Source organism: Nesoenas mayeri (assembly GCF_963082525.1).
Source record: "Nesoenas mayeri genome assembly, chromosome: 1".
Lineage (NCBI taxonomy): Eukaryota > Metazoa > Chordata > Aves > Columbiformes > Columbidae > Nesoenas > Nesoenas mayeri.
The window spans coordinates 88,313,578-88,339,081 of record NC_137541.1 but is presented as its reverse complement, the minus strand read 5'-3'; the positions used below and the strand labels follow the sequence as shown (position 1 = coordinate 88,339,081).

At 38.6% G+C, this 25,504-nt stretch overlaps 1 protein-coding gene across 1 annotated transcript in view; it reads right to left on the bottom strand.

Moving 5' to 3' along the window:
• Window positions 1–23,261, bottom strand: part of SPAG17 (sperm associated antigen 17) — a gene marked incomplete at both ends in the record, with an annotated part of 111,743 nt that extends 88,482 nt beyond the window's left edge. Inside the window, 4 exons of the mRNA XM_080349735.1 lie at window positions 3,089–3,220; window positions 13,290–13,349; window positions 13,728–13,868; window positions 22,536–23,261. Of these exons, the coding sequence (XP_080205861.1) occupies window positions 3,089–3,220; window positions 13,290–13,349; window positions 13,728–13,868; window positions 22,536–23,261 (1,059 nt within the window). The remainder of the gene's footprint in view (window positions 1–3,088; window positions 3,221–13,289; window positions 13,350–13,727; window positions 13,869–22,535) is intronic.
• Between the last annotated feature and the right edge of the window lie 2,243 nt (window positions 23,262–25,504).

Here is a 25,504-nt window from a genome sequence, read left to right as displayed (position 1 = left end):
CTGCCTGGTATAAAATAGAACCAAGAGTCCTGTGCTCATTTCACACAGGATATTACTCAGCCATTCTCTTTATTTTCAAACAAAACCACCTACATTGAGTTCTGCTCAGTAATTTAAGAGTAAAGAATGAAAAAAGATTTTGTAAGTATCCCAAAGCCTCACACTATAAATCCAGAAAGCTCAGCGCCAGTCTAAAATTAAAATAATACGTAAGATCTTAAGGTAAAGTGAGGTGCTGTAAGAGCAAGAAAGCCTTCACCTTATTTCTACCCAGCAGCAGTGCTATGCACTAACTATGCAAGAATGACACTTAAGGATTGTAAAGTTAAATTAAAGACAATAAACCATTATTAACTTACTGTTATCATCCTGCTGGTGTCACTTAGAAAGCTACTAATGCAATGAGAAGAGCTCTCCATGCAAATGAGATAGGGTAGTTGAGTCTACACAGTTGCTTTCCCTAGATCCAACTGGAAAAGCAGACTGTCCAGCTGCAGAAGCTGTGTATAGTTCAAGTTCAAACTAAAGCAGAAAATCTTTCCCTGCTTTTTGCTTTCTGTAAAATTTAGAAATGCCTTCAAGAGATTCTTCAACCTATCTGTGCTGTGAAATGGGAGATGTGGATCCTTTTATTATTTTTTTTCAAGTTTATGCCACTTCAGACATTTCAAACCAAATATTTTGATACTACTACTTTGAATTCTAAGCTGATGAACACACCAAAACAGACGATACAATCATCAGGCTACAAAGCTCACAATTAGCTTTATCTATTGCATCTGCATAATTTTATTTAATTAAGTCTCAAATAATCAGAGACATTTGAGAACTTGCCAAGATTCCAACAAAGAACACTAGATGACCTTAATAGCTCAGAAAGTAAAAGTCTCTCCTTTCTAGGACTCTTTTTCCTCTCAACATCGTATTTCTCCTTCCCTACAAGATGCAGCTTTTTGTGGAGTTTCTAATCTTCCATTAGCTTTACATTCTGCAATTTTGTTATTTTAAACTTCATATTACAGAACCTTACCACCTGAAACAGTTTTCTAATTAAGAGACACTCTCTTCTGCATATTAATTTAAATGCATACACCTGACAACTTATGACAAGCTTCTGCTTCTGATGAAATACAGAAATTTCATAATGGTTTATTTTTGCTTATTCACTTTATGCTTTCCTCCTGCCAGTCCTTCATATTAACTAAACTAAAACACAACAGACAGTTATGTTGGCTTTCTGAGAACTGATCTGCTAGTAAAGTCCTGGTTTCAACCCCCGAGTTGTTGGCAATGCAACTTGTACTGTACAAGCTAGTTAGAAAGGATTAAAAACTTTATGGCAGACAACTTAGAGTTAGAATTCTAAATTAAAACCCAGTTTCTGCACTGCAGAGCATACTCATAGCCGAGAGTGCTCCACAATTCCTGACTCTGTCCTACAACTGCTGCTCTCATGTCTGTCATACTTTGATATAGATATAATCGAGAGGAGGTGACAACTTTGTCCAGATTGCTTGGCTAAAACAGAAAAGAAATTCTAAGTTCCAGAGATTCTTCAGCCTTCAATATCGACTATAATCAGATTATCCAGGGAAATAAAATTACAGTTACAAGAAGAATCTCACTAAATCAAAGCTAAAGGCTCCATTTTAACATTGAAGTGTGTAATCTATAAGCTTTTTTTTTCTTTTTACAGTTTATTTATCAGAACTGGCTGATACCTAAGAGAAAAGCCATTTTTTTCTCCATTCAGGATTAAAAAAATGTTTTATAGCTTCAGCCTCTCAATTTCTCATGAGATTAAAAACACTTTTTTTTTCCTCAGATTCTTCATATATTACTGTGGCTTACATTATAATTTGCTAATCAGTTTTGCAATTGACTTCTCTGGGAACAGGACACAACTTTAATTTATCATTTAGCATTAATGTTCTTGTACTTGTGTGCTATACTTCATCCACCAATTATTCCCACAAATAAAATTATGGATAAAGAAATTTACAGACTTTTCAACTACACAAAATCCATGAAATAATTTTATTCTTGCATCTTTTACATGCATAGACTGCTTAGCTCTCCATGTTGTCGCATTTTGCATTATAGTTTTTGATCAATTAACAAGGTAAATTATTGCTGCAATTATGAAACCTTCTGATAGCGGTCTTCAGCTGCACGAATGATCGCTAGTAAAGGACTATAGTAAAGGCCAACTGTTCAGTAAGCTGTTGAAATGTACCACTGACAACTTATTTTGTTTTAATTACAGATGCTAGAAAGCAGTTCTGAGAAGCAGACTTGAAGATGTGAACTATTTGGAGAGAGTTCAGAGGAGAGGAAAAGACAATCAAAACCTAGTAGCCATGACATATATCTGTATTTTTTTAGTTAAATGAGTAACAGGGAAGGTAAGAACTGTGCCCATACACAGTGAAAAGTGAAGCAGTAATGGGTTTAAATGAAAACAGACTTGATAAGGTTAGAAACATTTTCCAAATTGCAGAAATAGTAGAGCAGTAATACTGATTGCTGTAGAAAAGTGAAAGCACAGCAGTAGAATGTTTTAAGAACTGGTTCAACAAACATCTGCCAGGAATAGTTTACGTGTATTTTATCCTGCCCTAAGGCTGGAGGATGGAACAGATAACTTCTCCAAATTTCCTCCAGAGAGGTGATTCATGATAATAACTTCTTCATAGTGCTGCTCTGCATCTATCTTTGATACCTTTCAAGTAATAACCTTTCCTGTCCTTACTTCAGCAGAGATATATTCAGCTGAAGCCAGATTCTATCTCTATTTTTGATTGGTCATGAGACTCAGCTAAATCACTACTACTTATTAATCTAGCAAAGACTTCTTGCATGTTTCTTTTTATTTTATTTTTTTTCCCTTTCCCTGTGTCAACTGCATTTGAGTAGGTGCCTCTTCTCCAAAATCTAATTAACTTCAAAAGATAAACTTCTATTCACATTTCTCTCCAATTACAGATCTAGGAAGTTAAGTATGAGAAAGCACTAGTGCAAACAGCACTAGAATGGAGGTGCTTTCATAAAATTAATTAAGCATCCTCCATGAGGCATTCTCTGGTACCTTCTTTTCAGCTTCTCTTCTCTGAAGGTCCTTCTGTTTGAGACAAAGCAGTTGAAATTTCAACAGCTTTCCAGTTAGTGTTACAGGAATTTCTTCACCCCTATCCAGAATGGCTTTGGCTACTTCTATCACCTGCAGAGAAAAAAAACAAACCCAAAGTAACTGTTACTTGTGTAGTTTAAATATTGCATTTGGCACATATTTTGCATTCTGAAATGACAAAGTGCTAGCTCACATTATACAACATGAGGATCAAAATGGCCACACTTTCTGAAAAACAACGTATCAGTAAGATGCATAGCTATTCTTTGGTTCGTAAGACCTCAAATGAAGTTACATTTGCTATGGTATGAGATAAAATCAGAATGGAGAAAATTTCTATGATATATGTAAGGGTTAACAGACACATAGTTCTTAAAGTAAAATGTCATTTTTTTAGGTTTTAAACAAAGAAGCAACATTAAGCAATTACTTTTTATAAAGCAATAAGTTAAAAAACATTTAACAGATAGCAAATCAAGGGGAATAGTTTGGAGTACTGTCTACAAAGTGACTAGTGTCTGAGGCACTAGCCCTGAACAAAAGATAAAAACTTCTTGAAAGGAATTTGACAGGGTTTGTCTTAGTGAAAATACACCCCCTCCCTGTGTAATTCTGATTCTGTTGGTATGCAGCCTAATTGGGGTGAAATAAGGCTATTGAGTTTTCTTAGGGTGATGACAGCAGCGGGAACATACAGCTGCATTGTCCAGATGTGTGGCATTGACAGGCTGTTTTATGACTATGTTTTTTACAGCTTGTTTCCACTAAATTTCATACAACTTACTAACATCTGGGCCGTTTTCCTTGGAGCCTCATAACCACTTTATTTACTGCGAAAAAAATAAAATAACATAAAAATACCATAAAAAGTTGTTATATGTTTCTTTTCACTTGTGTTGTCTCTGTAATAAAGTTCACCTATGTAGGAAGCACTGCTGAGGAATAATATAACCATAATATTTTCCTACTTTTGTTTTTAAGCAACCATCAGCTTTATTTATAACCATGGGTTGAATTAGGTGTTACTCAAATGTTCTGACATGTTTCTCTTTTCCCCTCTTGGAGCAATTATAGTTGGGCACATATGGTGTCAATTTTGCTTGCTAACATTCAGACAATGAAGGTGCACACTGCATCTCACTGAACTGTGTCTTGTCTAACGCAAACACCACCATTAGCACTGAGCTTTCAGAGTTTCTTGCCCAGCTTAGAAAATTTTACTTCTCAAGTGAAACCTAGGTAAGCAAACATAGCCACTAAAAATGCTTCTCTGAATAAAACAAAACCAAAACGAAATCCAGACTATTATATGCCAAATTATTGTTTCATACAAATGAGAGCAAAGTACAGAAAAAGATATCTCCTAAAATTGGATTTTTCTGAATCGCGTAACAGGGAGATAAAACAATCAAAATATTTGCATTTATAAACCCTCCCTAAACAATCCTGCCCCTCCAACACTAATAAACCTAATGATCACCTTAACATACACATATGAAAATACATAATGGTTAAGATCAGATCTGCTTTACATCTTTCGTATTGGGAGTAAGACTACCTATTGGTCACTATCTCAACAAGTCAATCATAGAAGGCTTCTAGACAGACTCCCATTGACTTCAGAGTCATGGCAGAAAAATCAAGGATATGTTAAGAACAGACTTAAAAAATCTCATGGACTGTAGGCACACTAGAAACTACTAGATTTTCCAACAAAAAAGAGTCACGCAGAGACAGCTACAGAAAATTTGTGCTCTGAAAGAAAGAGACTCTGGTAGAAATATTTTAGTAATCTCCCTTAGAGAGAAAAATTCTCATATAGATTTATTTATTTATTTTAGAAGTAGTGTTAACAGCCTATGGAAAGGGATGCTTCCCAGTTGCCTAATCTAGATGAACTGCACATTTCTTGAAATACAATAGACAGGAAACAGGAATTCTGGAAGGATTCTTGAAAAGTGTATATATAGTAACCCAGCTCAATGGCAGCTGCTGATTTATTGTTCATGGCAGAGGGATGGAACACTTAAGACTCTTTTACAACCCATTCTTCCTGAGAAGTTCAAAGCATTTTACCAGTCAAAAGAAATGCATCATGTTTATAAATATTTTGTAGATTGAGAATGCAGAAATGAAGAGACTTGTCCAAGGTCTACAGTGAGCTGGACAGCTCTGAGTGGGTGGGAAGGACAACTTTTCTTATGTGAGGTGTTAGCTAAGTATAAACCAAACTCTATTTAACGGGAGTACATTCCATGACTGTGGAGAGAGGTCAGACAAGTAAGAGAAAGATAAAATGAGCACACTACATTTGACAATACAAAGAAAGTAAATAGTTTTTCACACAGCAATGTAAAATCTGCTTTATGCATAAGCAAATAAAAAACAATCCTTCATCACTGCCACTTTAAAGACATAACATAGATCAACCCATGCACAGTAGATAAAAGAAATTAAATTTATTACACATATGCATATGCACTTCATTTGTGACCCTGTAAATTATGCGGGCAACTGGCATAAACATTTAAGAATCCACAGAGCCTCAATAAAAGAAAAAGCTGAAGACAAAGACTTGGTAGGAGTACAGAAAGAATTTTTTGGGATACTATGAGGTGGATTCATTTCAGATTGGCTGTACTACATCCCACCAATGATGACCTCTTTCTTATGTGAGAAACTGTGGAAACTTGGATGGACAAACTCAGTTAGGTAGGGCCTCTTTGCCTTTAAAGGAAGAGGAAACAGCATTCCTCACACAGCAGGGGTCACATTTGTGAAGTGCAGGAAGGCCTCAGTGATGCAGTATTTGATCTCATATGGTGGCAGTATGAACCATGCAGAGATTTAACTGCCTGGTGCAAAGGGCATGTATTTCAAGCCATTCAAACACGGCACGAGCGCTTGTAGGTGATGCTATACTACTGGCAGACACCAGTGTCACTGAGATAGGAGGTGGGTCTTAAAAGTTAGGGAAACATTTAAAGCCATAGTCTTTATGGTATCTTTCTTTGAAATGACTCCTTTTCAATATACAGAACGACTGCTGCTGCTAATCATAATAAAAAGATCTTTCAAAGTGACAAATTGCATCATCAATTTCCACAACTTCATTGATACTTGGAAGCAGTAGCATCACTTGCTATGAACAGTGGTCAGCCTGTTTCCTATGTTATTTCTCTCGTATTCAGGATGAGCTTTCTAAAGCTCTGTCTTTTCCCCTGTTCTTGGAACTGTAAGAAATGCATCACATATACATCAGACTCATACAGAACTTCATAAAAGAAACATAATGGTTCCTAGAACTTCGTAGTAATTCAAATCCCTTAATAGCTGATACAGTACAAGCCAATTTTAGGCAGGAGAGACATCAATCAAGAGGCTATATGAACTACACATACCAAACAAGTTATTATTCACTGTTCAAATGTATGTTCCTAAGCAAGCTAATAAAAGCAGTGGAAAAAAAAAGTGATCTTCACTTATTACAATCTGCCATCAGCATAATGAATCCCTCATAAGAAGCTTTCAAGACAGACTATGGAACGAAAGCTGCATGTGTCATACTGATAAATTTATTTGTCCAAAGAAGACTTCTTTACACATACAACTAAATACTTCTGAATCTGCTGATGTAATTTCATTGACTAAAACATACTATGATGGATTGTTCTCAAAGAATAGCCGAAAAGTAGAGTTGACTGAAACAACTTCTTTCAGATAACACCTGCAGTGTGTTGAAAGGCAATTTAGTCTCCACTATCAGACTACTAACTTAATTTCATTTTTCCTCTCAGAACCTCCTCCCAACTATGATGTCAAAAGATCAACTGCTTAATCATTATTGTTCATTGGGGCATTAATGATTCACAATTCAAACTGAGCTTAAGGACTCATGTAAATCGGTCAATCAATTGCATATTTGAACAGAGTTCCATATAGAGCTTACGTATCCACAAGACAGACTGTTAAGCTAAGCCAATAAATCACCTTCATTAATCAACGAAGACTCTAACAACACGCATCGCAGAGAATTTTTAAAAATAAAGTAGATTTGATGATTCCTTCTGCCACTCAGAGTCCCTTTCAAGCAAACCTACTAAAATAAGAATAGGACACTTTCAGTATTGAGCAATACTACGCAAATATGTGTGCTGTTCCTCTACTAAATATCTGCCTTTCTATTGTGGGAACATTTCTCAAAGCAGCAGCAATGGCTGTTTGTGCCCTAGAAAAATATGTTGTCAATCATATGAGTGAGTCTGGTCTTTGCCAAATCACAACACAGCTTGATCTGGTTAGCAGAAGCCTAGTTAGAAATACATGTTGTAGGAAGGCCTGTTCTTTAAACCTCTCTACAGAAAACGTGCAACCTGAGGGCATACCTTAGCTGGCTTAATCCCAGCAATGCAGAATGAGAACTTTCTAAGACGTGTACAGGGTATGTGCCTTAATGTTACAAGTAATTAAATAATGTTTTAAGGGAAATACAAACAGGTGAACAAGCTAATTTAAGTAAAGATAAGAAAATACATTACATAATAATTAGGGTAACCTTTCCCCTTGTCTTTATTACAGAGCTTATACAAGAGCTCTCACCATCTGTGACGTACCTCCTATGGCCTCCTCACTACCTAACTGCTACCAGAACAGGATGCTTTAAGGGAAGACAAAATACAATATAATTATGCAGTGATGCCAAAGATCAGACATTAGCATTGCTATTTCAGGAAGGAGGAGTTTTATGCATAGAGAAAGTTTTCTCATGTGACCTTTCAAATTCCTGTTTGCTTTTAACACTCTGATTACAGGGGAGATAGTTGAAATAGCATTTAAGTGATTTCTGAAGAACTCCTATAGAACCCAGACCTTTTTAGGAGAGAGGGTAGGCCAGTCTGCTGTGTTTTGTGCTTGGAAGAAGAGAGATATTGTTCTGATTCAATCTTGAAATGTTTGCAGTACAGTGGTATGAATCTGCCCAGCAAGTCTTTCCATTGTGTAGTAGTAGAATATTTTATGGCTCCGAGAAGTAAATTTTCTCCAGTAATTCCAGCCAACTGGGTCCACCCAATGAGCATTATAGATCTAAAGTATTTGGTCATGCTTCTCTAACGTTGCATCTGGCTAGGAAGAGAAGCCAATCAGAGGTGGAACAAAAAGATTTAAGAAGCAAAGTTGTCCCATCAACCCTTGTGCTGGCAGAATGCATCTAGCTACATCTTGCCAGAGTTTCCTAAGAAGCCTCAGAACTTATGGGCCAGGAAGTCCCAATGGCCTTGTGTCTTACATTCTTACACTCTATTGCAGGGGTGTCAAATTAGTTTTCACCAGGGGCCACATCAGCCTTGCGGTTGCCTTCAAAGGGACGAATGTAATTTTAGGACTGTATTAATGTAACTTCTCCTACATTTATACAGTCCATTGAAGACAACTGCAAAGCAGATGTGGCCCCGGTGGAAACAAGTTTGATACCCCTGCTCTATTGTCCTTAATTAACCACTTATAGTCATGTGAAATTTTTGAAGGCAACAAAATAGAAAATAGGATTTCCTCTGGCTACTCCAGAGGGTCCCTTTACCAATTTAAGGATGACGTTACGGACATATTTGCTGTTCACTCTAGTCACACAGAGATTTCAACAAAACCTGCATGGAAAAAGCAGGAAATGTTATACCAAGCTTGCATATATGCAGGAAACCTTGTAATCTAGTAAGCAAAACCAACGTCACACCAGTGTTCTAAAGGAAGTTATAAATAGATAGATGAATTTCAAAAGGTACCAAGTTTCTGTCTTAGAAAATACTTCGTCAATGATTTTTAGTTTTATGAATGGCCTCAGGCCAAATAATTACAACTAACAGTGGTAAAATAATAATATTAATACATGCAAAGAGCATTGCCTTTAGAATCCTAGAATTCACTATTCTGAAATGGAAAGAAAAGATTAACTTGCTCAGTTGTCTCCTGTTAATAGTAGAACCTGACCTTTCAGTTTTTAAGAAACAGAAAATTAGAATACAGAGCTTGTTTCCTGCAGTAGCTCAAGATTTTTGCTCCAGTTTCAGTATTTAGAAATCCTGGTACTTCTTAACTTGACATATTGTCCTTAGAGGGGTCACTGGAAAGGGATGCTGAACTAGAGAGACTTTAGAAATTGATTACAAACCACTACCATTTCTAGGACTGATTAGTTCATGGTAACAGTTCAATCTCATGGAATAAATGCATTCCAAATGGAAGGCATATAATCTGATAACTCAAAGGACTACACATGCTACTACTGATCATGCAGTGGCTTTGAATGCTCTGACAATAGCAAAGGCTGATGCAAAGACATGGTGGTATGTCTTTACTCTGGGTAATATTTTATTCTTTCTAGGTGGCATTGGTTTCCCATATTTGAAAGAAAATAAAATCACTTGCAGGAAAGTTTCCTTTCAACTACAAACACTTTCACTACATTTGAGGTCCAAAACCCAGAAAGTCCACTTGCCTTTTCCTTTTCAATATGAATGCCTCCCCTCACCCCCTGCAAATTATGGAATTTGCTGCTATCACAGACTTCCCTCTATTTGTGTAATGGCCTCCTCCCCTGGGTTGTTCCCATCTTTTCTACTTAAAGAATGCTTCCACTCTTCCACAGTGTACTATACTGAGCCTAGCAGGAGATGAATTTACTCCTTAGGTTGTTTATTTTTAGGAGCTTTTCTAATATGTTTTGACCTATACCTGTCCTCTAGAAATCATAAGTCTAGCAAGTATTTCTGGAGGGCAGTGCACACTGTTCATTCTGCATTTCACCCCCAAAATGCAGGAGACACCAGTGGTTATCTATCCAATGATTAACAGCTGGGAAATACTTATTTACAGCTGGTTTATTCTGCTCCCATCTCACAGAATTCCAGGATGAGAATGGGCCACAATTTGGATTTGGCACTTGAATTAAACTTCTTCTCAGTGAGGGTGCCAGAGCACTGGAACAGGCTGCCCAAGGGCGTTGTGGAGTCTCCTTCTCTGGAGGCATTCAAGAGCTGCCTGGACACCTCCCTGTGTAACCTCATCTAGCTGTTCCTGCTCCGGCAGGGGGATTGGACTAGATGATATTTCGAGGTCCCTTCCAATCCCTAACATTCTGTGATTCTGTGAATTGATAATATTTTTAAGTTTAATAACTATAAATAGGTGCCATGCTGTGAGAAACCAGAATTATTATGTTAATTCTTAACAGCCAGTGAAAAAAAGATTAATATTTTAAACTGCAATTACGCCTTTTTGGTTACACAGGATGGCTTGTTGTGGAAATGAGCCAGAGCAGTGTGGGGAAGGATACTGCTGCTGCTACAAGACTTGAGTTTTGCTGGCACAAGCACAGGAACACATTCTGAAGGCAGCGTTCTGGGATCTACATCCAAACAAAACTGCTCTTGTCTCTGCCACTTGTGCCTTTTCCATCCTTGCACAACCCTTTATCCCAAATGTCTCAGCTTATCTGAGATAATCACAAAATTGTTCCACATCTCTCTCCCATGTCTCTTTTGTGGCCACATCCCTAATTCAACTGTCCATATTCAGCAACACCATCTATCTACTTCCATTTGTCTCACATGAAGGGGTCACATAAGGTTTCATCTTCTTTTCAGAATCTCTTCTCACCATGGTACTACTCCCCAGCCTTAGCTTGTTCCCTTATGAGCATGGGACAAGATTTCTTCTCAAAATTTCCCAGGTAACAACATCAACTTTCCCGACCCTGTCCCAGTGAGTCCAACAAAAGTGTAAAACTGCTACTAAAACAACTACTACTGTAAACTTCCATCCACAGAGCCCCTGAACTTAGTCTCACTAGAATTTTCAAGGAAAAAAAAATCTGCTTCAGGAACAAATCTACTATGGAAAATATAGGCTTGAATAGATTTTCAAAATTCAAAGTTTGGAAACTAAAACACTGTCATATTTAGTAGTGGTAAAGCACCTTAATTACACGTGATCTTACTGACCTTAATAAAAAGCTAATGAAAAACAAACAGATACATAAACGACAAATGACAGATACCTTGCTTATAAAATGCATATATTTTATTCAAACGTACTGTAGTTTTAGGTTTTGTCTGTTGGAAAAACTGTAAAAGATAAATTAACCTGATTCATTATGAAATCTGTTGATATTTTACAGGAAACATACCATTTTCCTTTCCATATCTCTTTATAAGAGAGAGAGCCTAGTATAATTAAATACTGAAATCAGCACAAAACTACACATCAGGATTCCTATTCCCATCAAGTCACTTAAGAAACAGAGAAGGTGTTAGACACCTAATTCTCCTACATTTGGAAATCTTTTATTTACATATTCATAAACTCTGCCCTGGACTGCTTCACTTTTTACAATAAGAGTAATAGAAAACACAACACAGTAAGATGATAGAAACACTGAAGGGAATTAATTTAGAATAGACAAAAATAATTATTTTAATATGATATCTAATTAGCTTTCAATACACCAAGAGCAGTTTGTTACAGTTTCTTGACTTAAAGCAGGCTCTGCAGACTGCTGCACTGAAATGTATTAAAAACCCTGCATTTCAATAGACTCAATATGCAAGACCAATGACATAGGTAATAATGTTCCTACTAACATCATTAATAACCACATTACTATGCATGTCATCAGTCCCAAATTAACACACATGTACATTTCATATATTCAAAGGCCATTAAGCTTCAGGAATCTCATTTACAGCCTCCTTTGAAATGAATATGTGCTTGTGGAAATGCTAGTGTATTGAATCCTACCACAGAGAAGACAACTGTATGGAGTGAAGACAGAAACGCTCCCATCAGAAGGACATTTTGCAACCCTGTGTTCTGTGCTAATCTTGTACTTGTTTATCCTCACTGCATTGAAAGCTTTGAATGTACAAACGGCACATGGACTTGAAGAGAACACTCAGGAGCAAATTCTGCCCAGAGAGGCAGGATCCTAATGCTTGTGGCAACATTATCAATCTTCCAATTTGCTACAGCTAGAACGGAAACTGAGTCCAACCAAAAGGTCAGAACAGGCATTTTCTATTCTCTGTTAAAGGAGAGGAGGAAAAAAATGTCTTTGAGGAGTGAAGTAAGTAGCTAATGAGACACAGCACTGACAGCTGGAATTTAATAAGTATCCACTTCACAAGGAAAATTGCTCGTAGTAATTAAATACAGGTATCATACAAAGCTTCTGCTTAGAGCCAGACTTCAAAATCCTCTGTCAGTAGGACTGAAGGAGGTTTTACATCCCAGGTAATACAAGGGCAAGTTTGCCTGGGAGGCTAGGACTAAACAAAGAGGGTTAATTGCATAAAATTCACAGTCATGTCAGTGGTAAATAATTCCAAAGGGACTTGTTCAGATAGTAGTCTGGCATTACTGAAAAACAGACTTTAACTAAAAAGACCTGTTATAAAGCCCACCAAAACCTGAGACACATAAAAAGTTTATTAGTCATTGCGGAACTAAAATGCAAACAAGATCTTTTTAGAGGAATCCAAAATTCTTTATGCTCCAGGTCTGTAGGCTCATAAAACTCTACCTGAGAAAATTTTAAACAATCTTCTAATTAATCACAGGATTTTATAACCTCTCACAGGCTGTAAGTAAAACATTAACGAGGTAGGGAGAAGGAAGTCCTCTTTGTACTAAGCATGATTCCTAACCTCATTGACATGTCCCACTAAAGGAACCAGGTTAGAATTTAACATCAAACTGAGGTTATAATGGATACTGGCACACAGAGATGGTGTTTCATTTACAGGACTGCATTCCCATAAATGAAAGTGTAAGTCTTTAAATTACTGGGAGCATCTGTGAGAGCAGAGTCTATCTTTTTTTCTGTAATTTCTGACACCACCATCAAAATATGACCACATAACACATTCTTAATATAATAAAGCTCATACCCCTAAAAAGACATCTTGATCCTCACTTACTTAGCAGTCTAACAGAATAGTGTTGGTATTGGGGAAAAAGAAGCAGTTTAAGTATCTAGATTGTTGAGTGTTTTTATCAGCTACCTCCAACAGATTTGCATTTACTCAGATATTCATAACGCAATTACACAGCTGTATTTACTTCAGTGTAAAAGAGCACTGACTGTGCAATACATCCTTTAACCTACCTCATAGTACATAGGCGTATCCTTAACCTTTTTTCCTTTTTGATTCCCAGATTCTCTAATCTGCAAGGAAATAATACATTCTATCATGAGAAGATTTTAAGTTTACACCAATTATTTTACTCATTATTCCCTTTTGCAAACACTATACTCACACTCCAAAACAGTGAGGAATCATCTTATGGTACCCCTGTATCTTAGGGAAGGCACTTGAAGATCAGTCTGTAACAAAACCTCACTATTTACAGGGAGCAGAACAGTTTATACAGTAAGCTTTTGTTTTTCCATTTTTAACTCCTATGAATCAGTATAACTTTTAAAACTTCCACAAAGTAATTCAATTGAATATGAAACTTATAGTTACCACAGATCAATTAAGTTAGTATCTAGAAGTGACATCTACAGTTTGGCTTGTTATTAAAAGTTCCTTTCTTAGAGTACCTGTCTGAAAATGTCTTCACGTGTTATCACACTGAAGAGTTTCCGCTGTGGCACCTGCACAGCAAGGGACAGGGCCTTGGTGTGGATTTCATCCTCAATTTTGGTTCCAACAACAAAAGCGATGCTAGGCTTCCAGTCATCCTACTTTCCAAAATAAAATATTTAAGGTATTAAAACACAAGCAAACAAAAGCGCTCATCTGTGGTTTCAAGGAGTAAACCTCTAGAGATGGTTAATCCCTTTAAAGTACATTCAACATCACTGTGTTAATCACACTGAAATAAACTGTATACAACCCAAAAAAGCACATACTACCTTGTGCCAATTCCTTCTGCCATCAGGTGGCAGCATTACGCTATGGAAAACACAAATGCCTACTAACAACCTCTAAAAACCGCCTCGTTGGGAAACGCTGCATTAGCATCACAAAAAAATTAAAATAACTTTTAAATGTCACTTGCAGATTTGACAGCTCAGTAAGCAAACAAGAAGTGAATTTTGAATATCTGTATTACTGTCATTTAATATATATATTATTGTCGTTATTTGCTGTACAAAAAAATAAACAAATTTCAGCTCACTCATCCCGGGAATTAGATAATGCCCAGATACTATTTTCTGAAAACTGTGAAATTCTTTGTATGATGTTTTATGAGAGCATATTTTTGTATACCGTGATTCTGTGTATACACTGTTTCACTAAGTATTCTGAACCAAGAAAAATTATTTATCAATGGCAAGTTATATTTCACTACAATATTGACAAAAGAAAAACACTAGCAATTTTCAAAAATTTGCAATAAAATACACATTTCTACGAAAAAAAAAAATCTGATTTCACCATTATAGAAATGGAGAAAAAGAGAAGATCGTAACACATTATTTAGTGATATACATCCACAAAAGCTTCAAAATTACATCATTTAAGCAATTTTTACTGGTTACTCTTCCTTTTCTTCTGCTTTAACCTACTGGAATCCCTTTCATGAAGTGAGTGGCTATTTCCAGAACATCTCACTCCAGAGTATTCTTTATTGGCATCAGTGGTGCCTGAACCGTAAGCACTTCAAATAGTTGTGCTATATACTCTTCAGGAATCACCATTTATTTGTTGTTGTTGCACATCTGTATGTGTAAACTGCAAGGATATCAATAAAGCTGCATAAAGGTAAATATGGAAAGAGTTTCAGTAAAATCAAGGTAGTCCCCAGGCACTGTCATGCTTATCAGGATGAGGCTGACCAGTCACATACCAGTCCAGTGGGCATTATACCAGGGAAAGAATTTAAAGACAAATTTAAGAGAGGGTGGTAACTTGATGATTTTGACAGAAATGTTTTCATACATATATATTATGTACAAAGTCCTTGTGGAAAAGAGGAACAAAACCTGAGTTGATGGCAAAGTAAGGAAAAGAACCATTAAAAAAAAAAAAAAAGTTAGATGTAAATGGTAAAAGGAGAAGACTTTTTTTCCAGATTTGCTGTACCCTTCTTCATTTGTTGCTTCTCTTAGCATGAAAAAAAGCCTACCCTAAATGTTTGTAATTTGAGCAACTGATTACCTCAGGATGGGAGAAAGCAACACTTGACATAAGTTTCAAACTAGTAAATGCTTGCATGGAGAGAAATTGTTTGTCATAGTCTTAAGGTAACAAAGCGCAACATCACATGAATAGGTGATTAGACATACATGCCTCATTTTTTTTAACCATGGAATCTTCAGAGAAACAAAAAAGATGGAAAGATCACCTAGGTCACTAAGCATGGTTTCCTGTAACTGCCAGTAGCTACAGAGCAGACACCTAATCCAAAAGGGCCACTACAGTTCCACACATCATAAACTTCCTTGATGTTTTATAGCAGCACAAAATAAACCTTAAGTTTTTAAAATTACAAAATGCAGGAGAGTGCAAGAATATCACTGATGGTCTAAGAGCACACAGACATAATGGAATTTAGGCGAGGAGAATGTCCAGCTTACCTCGGGCAGCAGGCACTACTCAGTGCAAAAGAGGTGGCAGCAATGGCTTGTGTGGGGACTGCAAATACAGAAAATAGTACACTGAATTTCTTTTTCCCTTTCTAGTTGCCAGGGAGGATGGAGGATGAAACCTCTTCCTGTTTAAAGGCGCCAAGATAGCCACCAGCATACAACACGGTGAAAGAGCTAATTATTACAACATTATCATCAAAACATGCACAGGAGTTACAGTTAATATGAGTTCAAGTTAAACTAGCTATTTCATAGCTGCTAACAGTAGGACACAAAAATGTTACCATTCTTTAAACAGAGAACACTTAGATGTCCATACTTGTGTGCAAATGCATAATTTTCCAGGCTTTCTGAACGGATGATGAAATGCCCTCGTGGCAGTATCCTGGTGTTTCCAGAGCTTGTCAGCAGAGCTGGAGCCTTTAGAATGACCATTCCGCAACATGAGCTAAAGGAGCAATTGGTATCACTATGCTGTCCTCTTCAGTGAGGAGCACCAAAAGAGGGGAGCAAGGCTCAGTAAGTCTCACGCACAGATGCTGACAGCACAAGAGAACAAGATCCAAGAATGTTAGGTTCTACTCTAGATGCTAGAGGAAGCATGGTCCAGCAGCAATATAGAGCCTGCTCTCACAACTTAGAATCATAGAATCATTTTGGTTGGAAGAGACAGTTCCGATCATTGAGTCCAACCATAACCAAAACCTAGTACTAAACCATGTCCCTAAGACCCTCATCTATGTGTATTTTAAACACCTCCAGGAATAGTGATTCCACCACTTCCCTGGGCAGCCTGTTCCAGTGCTTCCTGCAGTTCTTCAGATATGCAAAGAAATCTCCAGCAGAGAGTTCTCAAAACTGCACCTTATGCCTTTTTTAGTACCTCCTTAAAACATGCTGGTATCTCGGTGCCCACAAATCACACCTGCTTGGCACTGATTAACATCAACCTGCAACAACACGTTCTGTGAAACCCATCTTCCTTATAGTCCCGTCTCTTCTCAATCCTTCCATTCCTTGGTCACAAACGTCCCTAGCTCACTTCTTCTATTTCCATTCTCTGTTCCTCATCTGAGTTCCACCAGTTCTCCTGATGCTTCTTGCATTCATTACTGGCTCCCCTAGCTCTCATACTCAGTCTCCTTATCCAGCTAGTCCCTAGTTTCATTATCTGATCCCACTTGCAGATTTCACCATCCTCAGATGCTTTCTCCAAATCCTTCTTCTCTAGCCCCTCTAATAGTTCCCAGGCGCTTTCAGAGTTATGTCTGAGCAATGAGACTCTCCTTCGTGACACTTATGCATTCCTTGGAAAGTCACTATAAGCAATGGAGAACAAATTTTTCTGACTTCCACTGTGATGCCCACCTTCATAGCAGCCTGTAACAAAGCACCAAAGCAAAACATCAGGTTAAAGCCTGCTTGTGAAAAGTGAATTTTAAAAAAAAACTGTTAGGCTTTATTCAGATATAAGCATTCTCAGAAAAAGGTATGCCCTCAGCAAAAGGTATGCCCTTGATATCAGTGTGGCACATCATCGGCTAATATATTAAAAACAAAATATGTGGAATAAGCTTCTACAACATAACTGATGATGAAAATTGTAACCCCACCTAACTTACTTCTACAGAAGTATATGCAGCTCAATAAAAGGTCTTTTGCGTAAAAGTTTAAGCAGTGTTAGAGATAGCCCACACCTCTCTAACTGCAAAATGAAGAAACATCATTCCTTTTGTAAAAAAGGTGTAATACCTAGGGATTGGAGATAGATAAATACCAGAAATAGCTAGACAAACTTTAACAGGCAATAATTATCCAGAATTCCCAGAGTCACTAATAGCATGTCATTTGTTTCTAAACTGATTAATTTTGAAGTCCTCAAAGATAATTTCTCAGAAAGGCTGAACATTGAGACCTGCAACCGAAGTCATTAAGGACAGTGAATGTGAGGCATTAGTACATAGTTTAAGGTGTTTAAATCACAATGTTCTTTTCTGACTTTAAAAATATATTATTTTTGCAATATTTCCCTTATATTTATCAATACTGTAACAGTATCCTTAATGTTCCAGGCACTGAAAGGATAGAGAAGAAACAGACCTTGGTTCTACAGCTCACCACCTAAAATCACAACATAAAAATGAGAAGTAAAAGTAGTAAAATGTATACAATTACTTTAAAAATATTTTCTCCCTCAATATACAACTGCTCCTCTACTTAGTTTAATTCTTTCAAATGTTATTGTAGATGTGAGACCTGAGAAGGGATCTGAAAGAGGATAGATTAGTGACCCTAAGGCTACCTCAAATGAGGTTCCCAGCTTAAAGAACAGGGTAGAGAAAACTATAAAAATAACTACTGGGAAAGTGTGGAAACAGTCTAAGGAAGGCTGCCATTGAGAGTATAATGGAAGCACTACATACTGTGAACAAAGACGACCAACATGCAGGGAGTAGACAGCCCACAGAATCAACAATGCTGATTCAAACATGAATGAAAAAAAAAATGAGGCTGAATATGTGGCATTGGTAACTGAATACTCCTTAAATAATCTGAAACAAACTCCAGCTAAGGGCAGGCCAGACCACTCTCACAGGAAAACATCCAGTGATAATCATTGTCACAAGTGACACTGTCGCCCCCCACCCTGTTTTAGAACTCTTGGCCATGTCCAGAGTTGAAAAGCACTGAAGTCTCTCTCAATGTTAAAAATAAACATCTATGTGGGAAGCTTGTATATCCCTCAAGTGAAGAGTCCTAGCAAGATCCACCGAACTCCGAAAGCTCCATGTCAGCAGCTAGCAGATTTCCTAAATCCTTTTCACAAAACACAGAAGTGTCGTAATTTCCTTATTTTGTTCTGAAGCCTCCATTGTGTCTTCCTGTAAATATGATCTTTTTTCCCAACTGTTAAAAGCCAATACACATGGCCTACTTATCTTATTTGTCACAGTAGTATTGGAATAGCATATGTATATTTAAAAAAAAAAAATCTCTATCTTCAATTCACATTGAAAAAGAAAAGAAGCAGATATAGGTAATAAAATTTTGTTTCCTTTTTAAATGTATCTTGTTTTTTCTGCTTCATTACCTAGACACAAAAGGGCAGCTGTTCTTGAGAAGACATTTTAACATATCAGATGCATTTTTTATTTGTGCAGCATCAGTTTCTAGACCTCTTTGATCAGAAAAGACATCAAGCAGCCATCTTCATTTCCCCCCTCCCCTCTTTTCCAGGCAATCTAAGTGTCTGTCATTTTGCACCATCACTTATTCTTGTGGTATTTAGTGTGTGGGTGTTTTTGTGTGTTCATTTGGTTTTGTGGATATTTTTGTTTGTTGGTGTGTGTGTGTATTTCATCTTCAGGCCATAACCAGCTCATTTCATTACAGTACAATTTCAAATTTAACTGTAGCGGCTGAAAAGAAACAGTTGAAAACTTGAACTCCAAACACTTGAGCATCAAACAGCAAGAGTTCTTTAATTACCTGATTTTTAAGTAATGCCTCAGAAATAATGAGATCTATCACTGATTTATGAACATGTAGAGCGATATTACCTCTAGCACTCTTTGCTTTCAACAATGGGGGAGCTTGTTTTCCATTCCTGGGAAAGGTTGCTCATCAGCAATTTTGTAGCCCTAATGTTGTGACTGTGCAGGGCACCACTGTTCAGAAATCATCAAGTTCACTTTCATTATCTGCTGATTGACACATACTCATATTACTAATGGATTCTGGTTTTAAGAGCCTGATCTTTTGCTGTATAATCTGGGCAGGTTACAGAGTATCAAAACTCAATTAAATGTTAATTCCTCTCTGAAGGGGAAGCAGAATGAATAGTAATCAGAAGTGGAGTCATCGTATTCAGAACAGTTTTAAGGGTTTTACAGTGTTTCATTTCAGTTCAATGTTCAGGCCTTAAATGCCAATAAAAATGAAAGAAACCATCGGATTCAAAGTCAGAGCAGAATGTAGCTTCCAGTTGCTATCTTTACTTATACTAGCTAATAAAAATATATAATGGATAACGATTATTTCAATTGTCAAGGGCTATATTTGCCCAGAATTCAGCCTTTGCTCAACAAATATTTCCATTTAACTACTTAAAACATGCAAATTTTAAAACTAAGAATCTTAATTTTTATTTTGTAATTTAATTCTGCAGTGAACCCAATCAAAATATCTTGATAAACCTCTGAAGGCAAAAACAACTTGCAGCTTCATGTTCTTCTGCGTAGCACATTAGAAACAAAGAAGATGTATATCAACTATAATGTGAAGCTCTGTAAAATCCATATTTGCCCTGTACATGTTTTTCAGCTGTCTGTTTGCCAGTTTTCACAGTGTATTTAGTAAAAGCAATTATTTGGTTAGTAAATACCATTTAAATCATATTTTAGTTAGCATACCCACCCATAAAATGTTAACACCACTGGTAAAATGGCTCCTTTTTACAGATCAGGCTAATAAAATACTTTAAGTCATAAACACATTAAAATGTGAAATTTCATTGCTCAGCCTATCTGGTACAATTTAAAGCCAGTTCTAGTAAATTCCTTTTGGCTCCAATAAAGGAAAAGAATATTCTCCAAATTGATACAAGTAAAAGTCTTTATGGATGAATTACCAGGAGATAAATTTATTTAATTGATAAAAGTTCCTGTCATTTCAAAAATAACTTCAGATTCATATGGTATAACATATACAATACTGAGGAGTAAAAAATAATTTTGTGCAGTGTGTCTGTTGACACTTAAAGTTGCTCAACACTCCCTTTTACAGACTGCTTTCAGTTCCTGACCTTTATATATTCAAGTTTAAATCCTCTATGTTATAAGATTACTGGAGCGGAGACGGAAAAAGGAGACTGTGGTTAAACTATTTGCAGAATGAGGTTTGATTTTTAAAAATAATTTTTATCCATTAATAAAAAGTTCTATGTGATTAAGTAATTAAGATATGCAATTCCCTCTGTGTTCGAGAGGAAGGAACTAAAATTTGGCAGCGCAGCCATACTTGTGTCAAAGATGTGCTTTTACAGAGCACGTTTATTTACATTAAGTATACCCACATTTGGCCATACTTGACAAATCTTGATTCACACATGCTCAGAAGAGATTTGCTGGTATTTGACAGTTTTGCACCGAGTATGCTCCTGCCTCTAAGAGCTGAATAAGAATTTTCCTGCAATAAGAAATTTCAGTGGCTGCCCATCATCACGGAAGCCTGAGTTCAAGCTGACTGCAGCAGGGAGACAGTTTTTCCCATGTTCCCAAGGCTGTGTCTGCTATCAGCAAGACAGACAAAGTGGAATTAGCTTAACTGAAAATGAAAATGCTTGGACAACACTAGAATTAAGGAACCAAGGTGTCTCAATTTAGCCCTGTGGGAACATACATTACATTAATCTTTAATTAGATGACTGCATATTTTTTCCTACTGAATCCTTGACCCGTTTAGTGAACATATTCAACATTTCTTTCCATCTGCCTCAATGGGTGGTCCTGAATAATCCTAATTCTGGCATTTCCTAAATTTTAAGCATTTTACTTTCTGCCTGTTAAAATACATCAGTGTAATGGTTTGTATTTAAGAGATGTAATAAATTACATGTAGAAGCAGCAGAGTAAACAAAGCACTTTGTTCAGTGAATTCACTGGACAATATCCACAACCACAATAAACACCACCATAAAAGAAAATAAATCACTAATTGGCACCTTGCTAGTAAGCATGGGAAAAAAGGTCAAAAACTGAGTAGGTGATGAAGATTGAACCTTCACCCCCTTCTCGTGCTTCAGAAAGGTTCACCTAGAGTAGGGGTGAGATTCACAAGCAAAGATGGGCTGAAGTGCCTTTGAACGCTGCTGAAAATCTACATTCCAGAGAAAAAATGGGTAACAACCACCTTAGCTGAGCAGCTTACTTCAAAAAGCAAATTTATTTGGCCAAAGTTGTACTGTATGGTTCCCACCAAATTAAAGTAAAAGCAAATAAGTATTTACGAGTTTTTGGACATGTGTGGCGTTTTCTGGAAAACCGATAAGCCAGTGTAAAGGTCTCCTCCTGAATTCAAAAGTCCTCATACTTTCTAGAGCTGCTGGCATGTTAAAAAAACACCAAAATCACAGCAGCAACAAACACCCTCGGTTTTTTAATAGGGCACAACAGGAAGCCACCAAACAAGGAAGCCACGGAAGTAATTTGTCTCACTTGCAGAAGCAGTGTTAGATAAACACATATTAGGTAAATATTATTGTTTGCTAAACTACTGCCCTATTTTGAAAGCAAATTCTCTCTTGCAAGTCAAGATTTATTAGAATTACATTGCTTACACAGAACCTGGAAACCTAAATATACCTTTAGATCCTCACACACCGTAAAAGAAAAAAAAAAAAGTGCTTTTTAGCTGCACACACTCAAGCAGAAAAATTACAGCCTCACATTTTCAACGCTACAGTTAATGCTGTGTCAGCACCTCCATCAAACCTCGTTGTTCAGCAGTTTATAAAAAGTTCAGCCCGAGCTGAAACTTGGCACCCAAAGCTCCAGAAAGAAAAGCACCAAGGAGGAAAAGCAAGAAACCCGCTGGGTCGGTGCTCAGTGGCGGCGGCCAAAGGTGGGGGACAGCTCCGCCACTCGTCGGGACGATTAACGTCCCCCGCCCGGGGTGACCTTAGGGGTAGCGACACTGCCATAGCCAGGCCACAGGAGCCGCGAAGGCCGCCTCGGGCCTGGTCCCCCCAACCTACAAGTCTCAAGGCCCGCCCGCCCCGCTGCGCCCCCTGCCCTGCCCCTCGGCTGCCTTCACCTCCTCGAGGTGGGCGGACACCAGCGCGGGCTCCCAGTTGCTGACCGGGCCCCCCGCCGGGGCGGCGGCCCCGCCGGTCTTGGGCCGCTTCGGGCCCATGGCGGTGCGGGCGACGGGCAGGCTCCACGCGTCGCCATGGCGACCGGCTCCCGCGGGGCGACGCCTTCCGGCCGCGCCCTCACCGCGCCAAGCCGCCGGGCGGTCCGTGCCGTACGTGCCGCGGGCGAGGGTCCCGCCGCCCCGGGGGTGTGTGCCCGCCCGAGGGAGCGTTTGTGCTCGGTGTGGCCGTCTGTGCGTGTCCCCCCTGGGCTTTCTCTCCAAGCCGCTGCCGCAGGGCGCTAGCGGGGCGGCCGGTGGGTGGGCCGGAACTTTCGGTCGCTTTGCATCGTCGTTTGCCACCTGGGCGGGCCACCACCTGCGGCCGCCTCCACCCAGCGCGCTGCCCTTGGAGCTGCGTGGGAAGTGTTCGGGCCGTGCACGGTCACGTAGCCGCCCGAGTTCAATCTCGCGCCCCGAGGGGCCACTAAGTGAAACGTCGCATCCCAAGGGCTGCCCGAAGCCAGCCCGCCGGCAGCGCTCGGCGTGCCCGGCGAGGAAGGAGCTCAGGCCGTGGGGCTGGAGCGTGACCGGAGCGCGGCCGCCTGCGGAGCAGCCAGGCGGGGAGGAGCACAGGTGCGGGCAGCCCGGCCGGCCCCCCGGCCGACATCGCTCTCCAAATACTACCATATGTTACAGCGCTGGGACGAGGAGAGGAGAGGGAGGCACAGTTGGGAGAAAGCAGGAGAGCTGCCAAGATAAAGAATTCATTACAGAGGAGTCATGTAGTGATCTCACACTGGAGACGAGTGAAATATTCTGTGTGATTTAACGTTTGGTGAAAATATCCCAAACCACATGCTGCCCTTCCCCCACCCCCTTACACCGACCAGGGTTGCTCAGAGTCTCCAAATCTTTATTTTAATTTTGTTGGAGTCTTAAAGCCCTGCTGTGCAGCGCACTATTGCTTTAGTCAGAACTTCATTCTGGGATGACAGTAACCTAGTGTTTGTGCTGAATAAAACACCTTTAATTACCTGTTTTTTGGTGGAGAAATAGGAATTTAGGTTCATAGGGGACATAATGGGGAAGTCTAGTATCATCTTAGTTTGCAGAAGTGTACCTTCCCTGGCTTTGCAGACAGTGATGTAGTTTTTAACATGGGAAAGCTGCACAGTAGGTTTGCCAACATCCATAAACATTTTCCCCCACCCTGTTTCTTGGCTGGTGTCCATTTTTCTCTTTTTGAGGTTTTCTTTTGTTGTCCAGAAAAAAAAATAAAAAATCAGACTTCCATTGTTCTCAGAAACAGGCAGTGTGACATTCCCACCATACCCTTGTTCTTCATTAAAGCCTTGGATATGAAGCTTGTCCCTGCTGAGGAGCACTGAGAGAGTATGGGAAGGAGGAACAGGGCAGTTTGATACAGCAAAACAGGACAGAGATATGGAGCAAAATGCACAGATGATATTGCCAGGTATCCATTTCTGTGAACCACCCTTCTGATTTTTCATAGCTCAGTTTTCAGGGTTGGAGGTAAGCTTCAGGAGGACCAATGGGAAAGGGTTGTGTACCCAGATTCTGATGGTATGGCTGGAAATATGCACTACTATGATGTCTGTGGGAAATGACAGCTGCTTAGTTATGCCCACGCCTGAATCTGTATGCTCAGGGTCGTAGGGAAGGTTGAAAACCAGCAAGACTGATGTCAGCCTACAAACAGCTCTGAAAACATGAACAATAGCTGTAAGAACCATGAACTGGCCTGTTGATAACTGTCGTATGTTTGCCTGGATGCATAAGCATTATTTTCAGGAAATTGTTTTGTTTTGCTACTTTCTGTCTTAGTTATGCATCTAGATAACTTGTTGTTGGATGCTGTAGCAAGTAGTGAGTCAAGCCCAAATAGGACAGCTGATCATTGGAGCTTGTACCATCTAATTTAAAATTACTTTCACCACACTCCTGAACAAAGGAGAGAAAGTAATTATATTTATTCCATATTACAAAAGGCCCTAGTGTATAGTCCTAAAATAGGTTCTCCAGTAGTGAAATCAGTTAAAGATGTCTCCTGTTTGGCTGCTTGTCCCTGTCCATTTGATTGTGCTGCCAAAGATGCTTGTAGACGAAGCTGTAAAGCAGATCACTGAAACCCTCTTGGTTAAATTCTTCAACAGACAAAAAAGACAAATCAAAAATTTTGTGAAACTACTGTCTTTGTTTCCTCCAAATGGTCTGTGCTGCAAAACGCCCAGTTGTTTCTGAGCCATATGAAAAGCTTCAGCTTCCTTCTGATAACTAAAAGATGAAGTTGCTGCAATTTTAAAATTTGTATTGGCAAAGCTGAGTGTGATTCAACTGGACTGATAAGCCCCAGATGAGAGAAATAGGCAAGTTAGGGCCCCAGTGAGACAATACGCAGTTTGGCTACCCTCTGCTCAGAGAAAAAAAAAAAAAAAAAAAAAAAAAAAAAAAAAAAAGTATTCACTATTCACAGGTGTAAGCCTGAAATTTCCATATAGTGAAACTTGGTCTACTCTTAGTGCAAGAGTTAGTGGGAATATCTGTGATGAATTTGTGTATGACAAGAATACTTATGGTGAGATTTTTCAGGGAGAGTGGCCGCCTAAAATTCATTTATTTTCTGGCTTATTAGAAAATATAACATGTGAATAAATGAGCAAACGAGAGTGAAGTAACCAAAGCTGTGAATTTGCAATACACTTGCAATTCTGCATAAAACTCTGTCAATGGAAGGTAGCTTGCCTTTGGATGCATGCTTAACACTGCAGAGTAGCTAGACACAGTAACATGTTCCTGTGCACACAGAATAATAATATAAAAGGAATATTTAAAAATTAGGTATACTCTTTACCTCCCCCAGGAAGAAGAAACTTTGCTTGCCTTTTATTTTAGGGCGACTTGAAGAATAT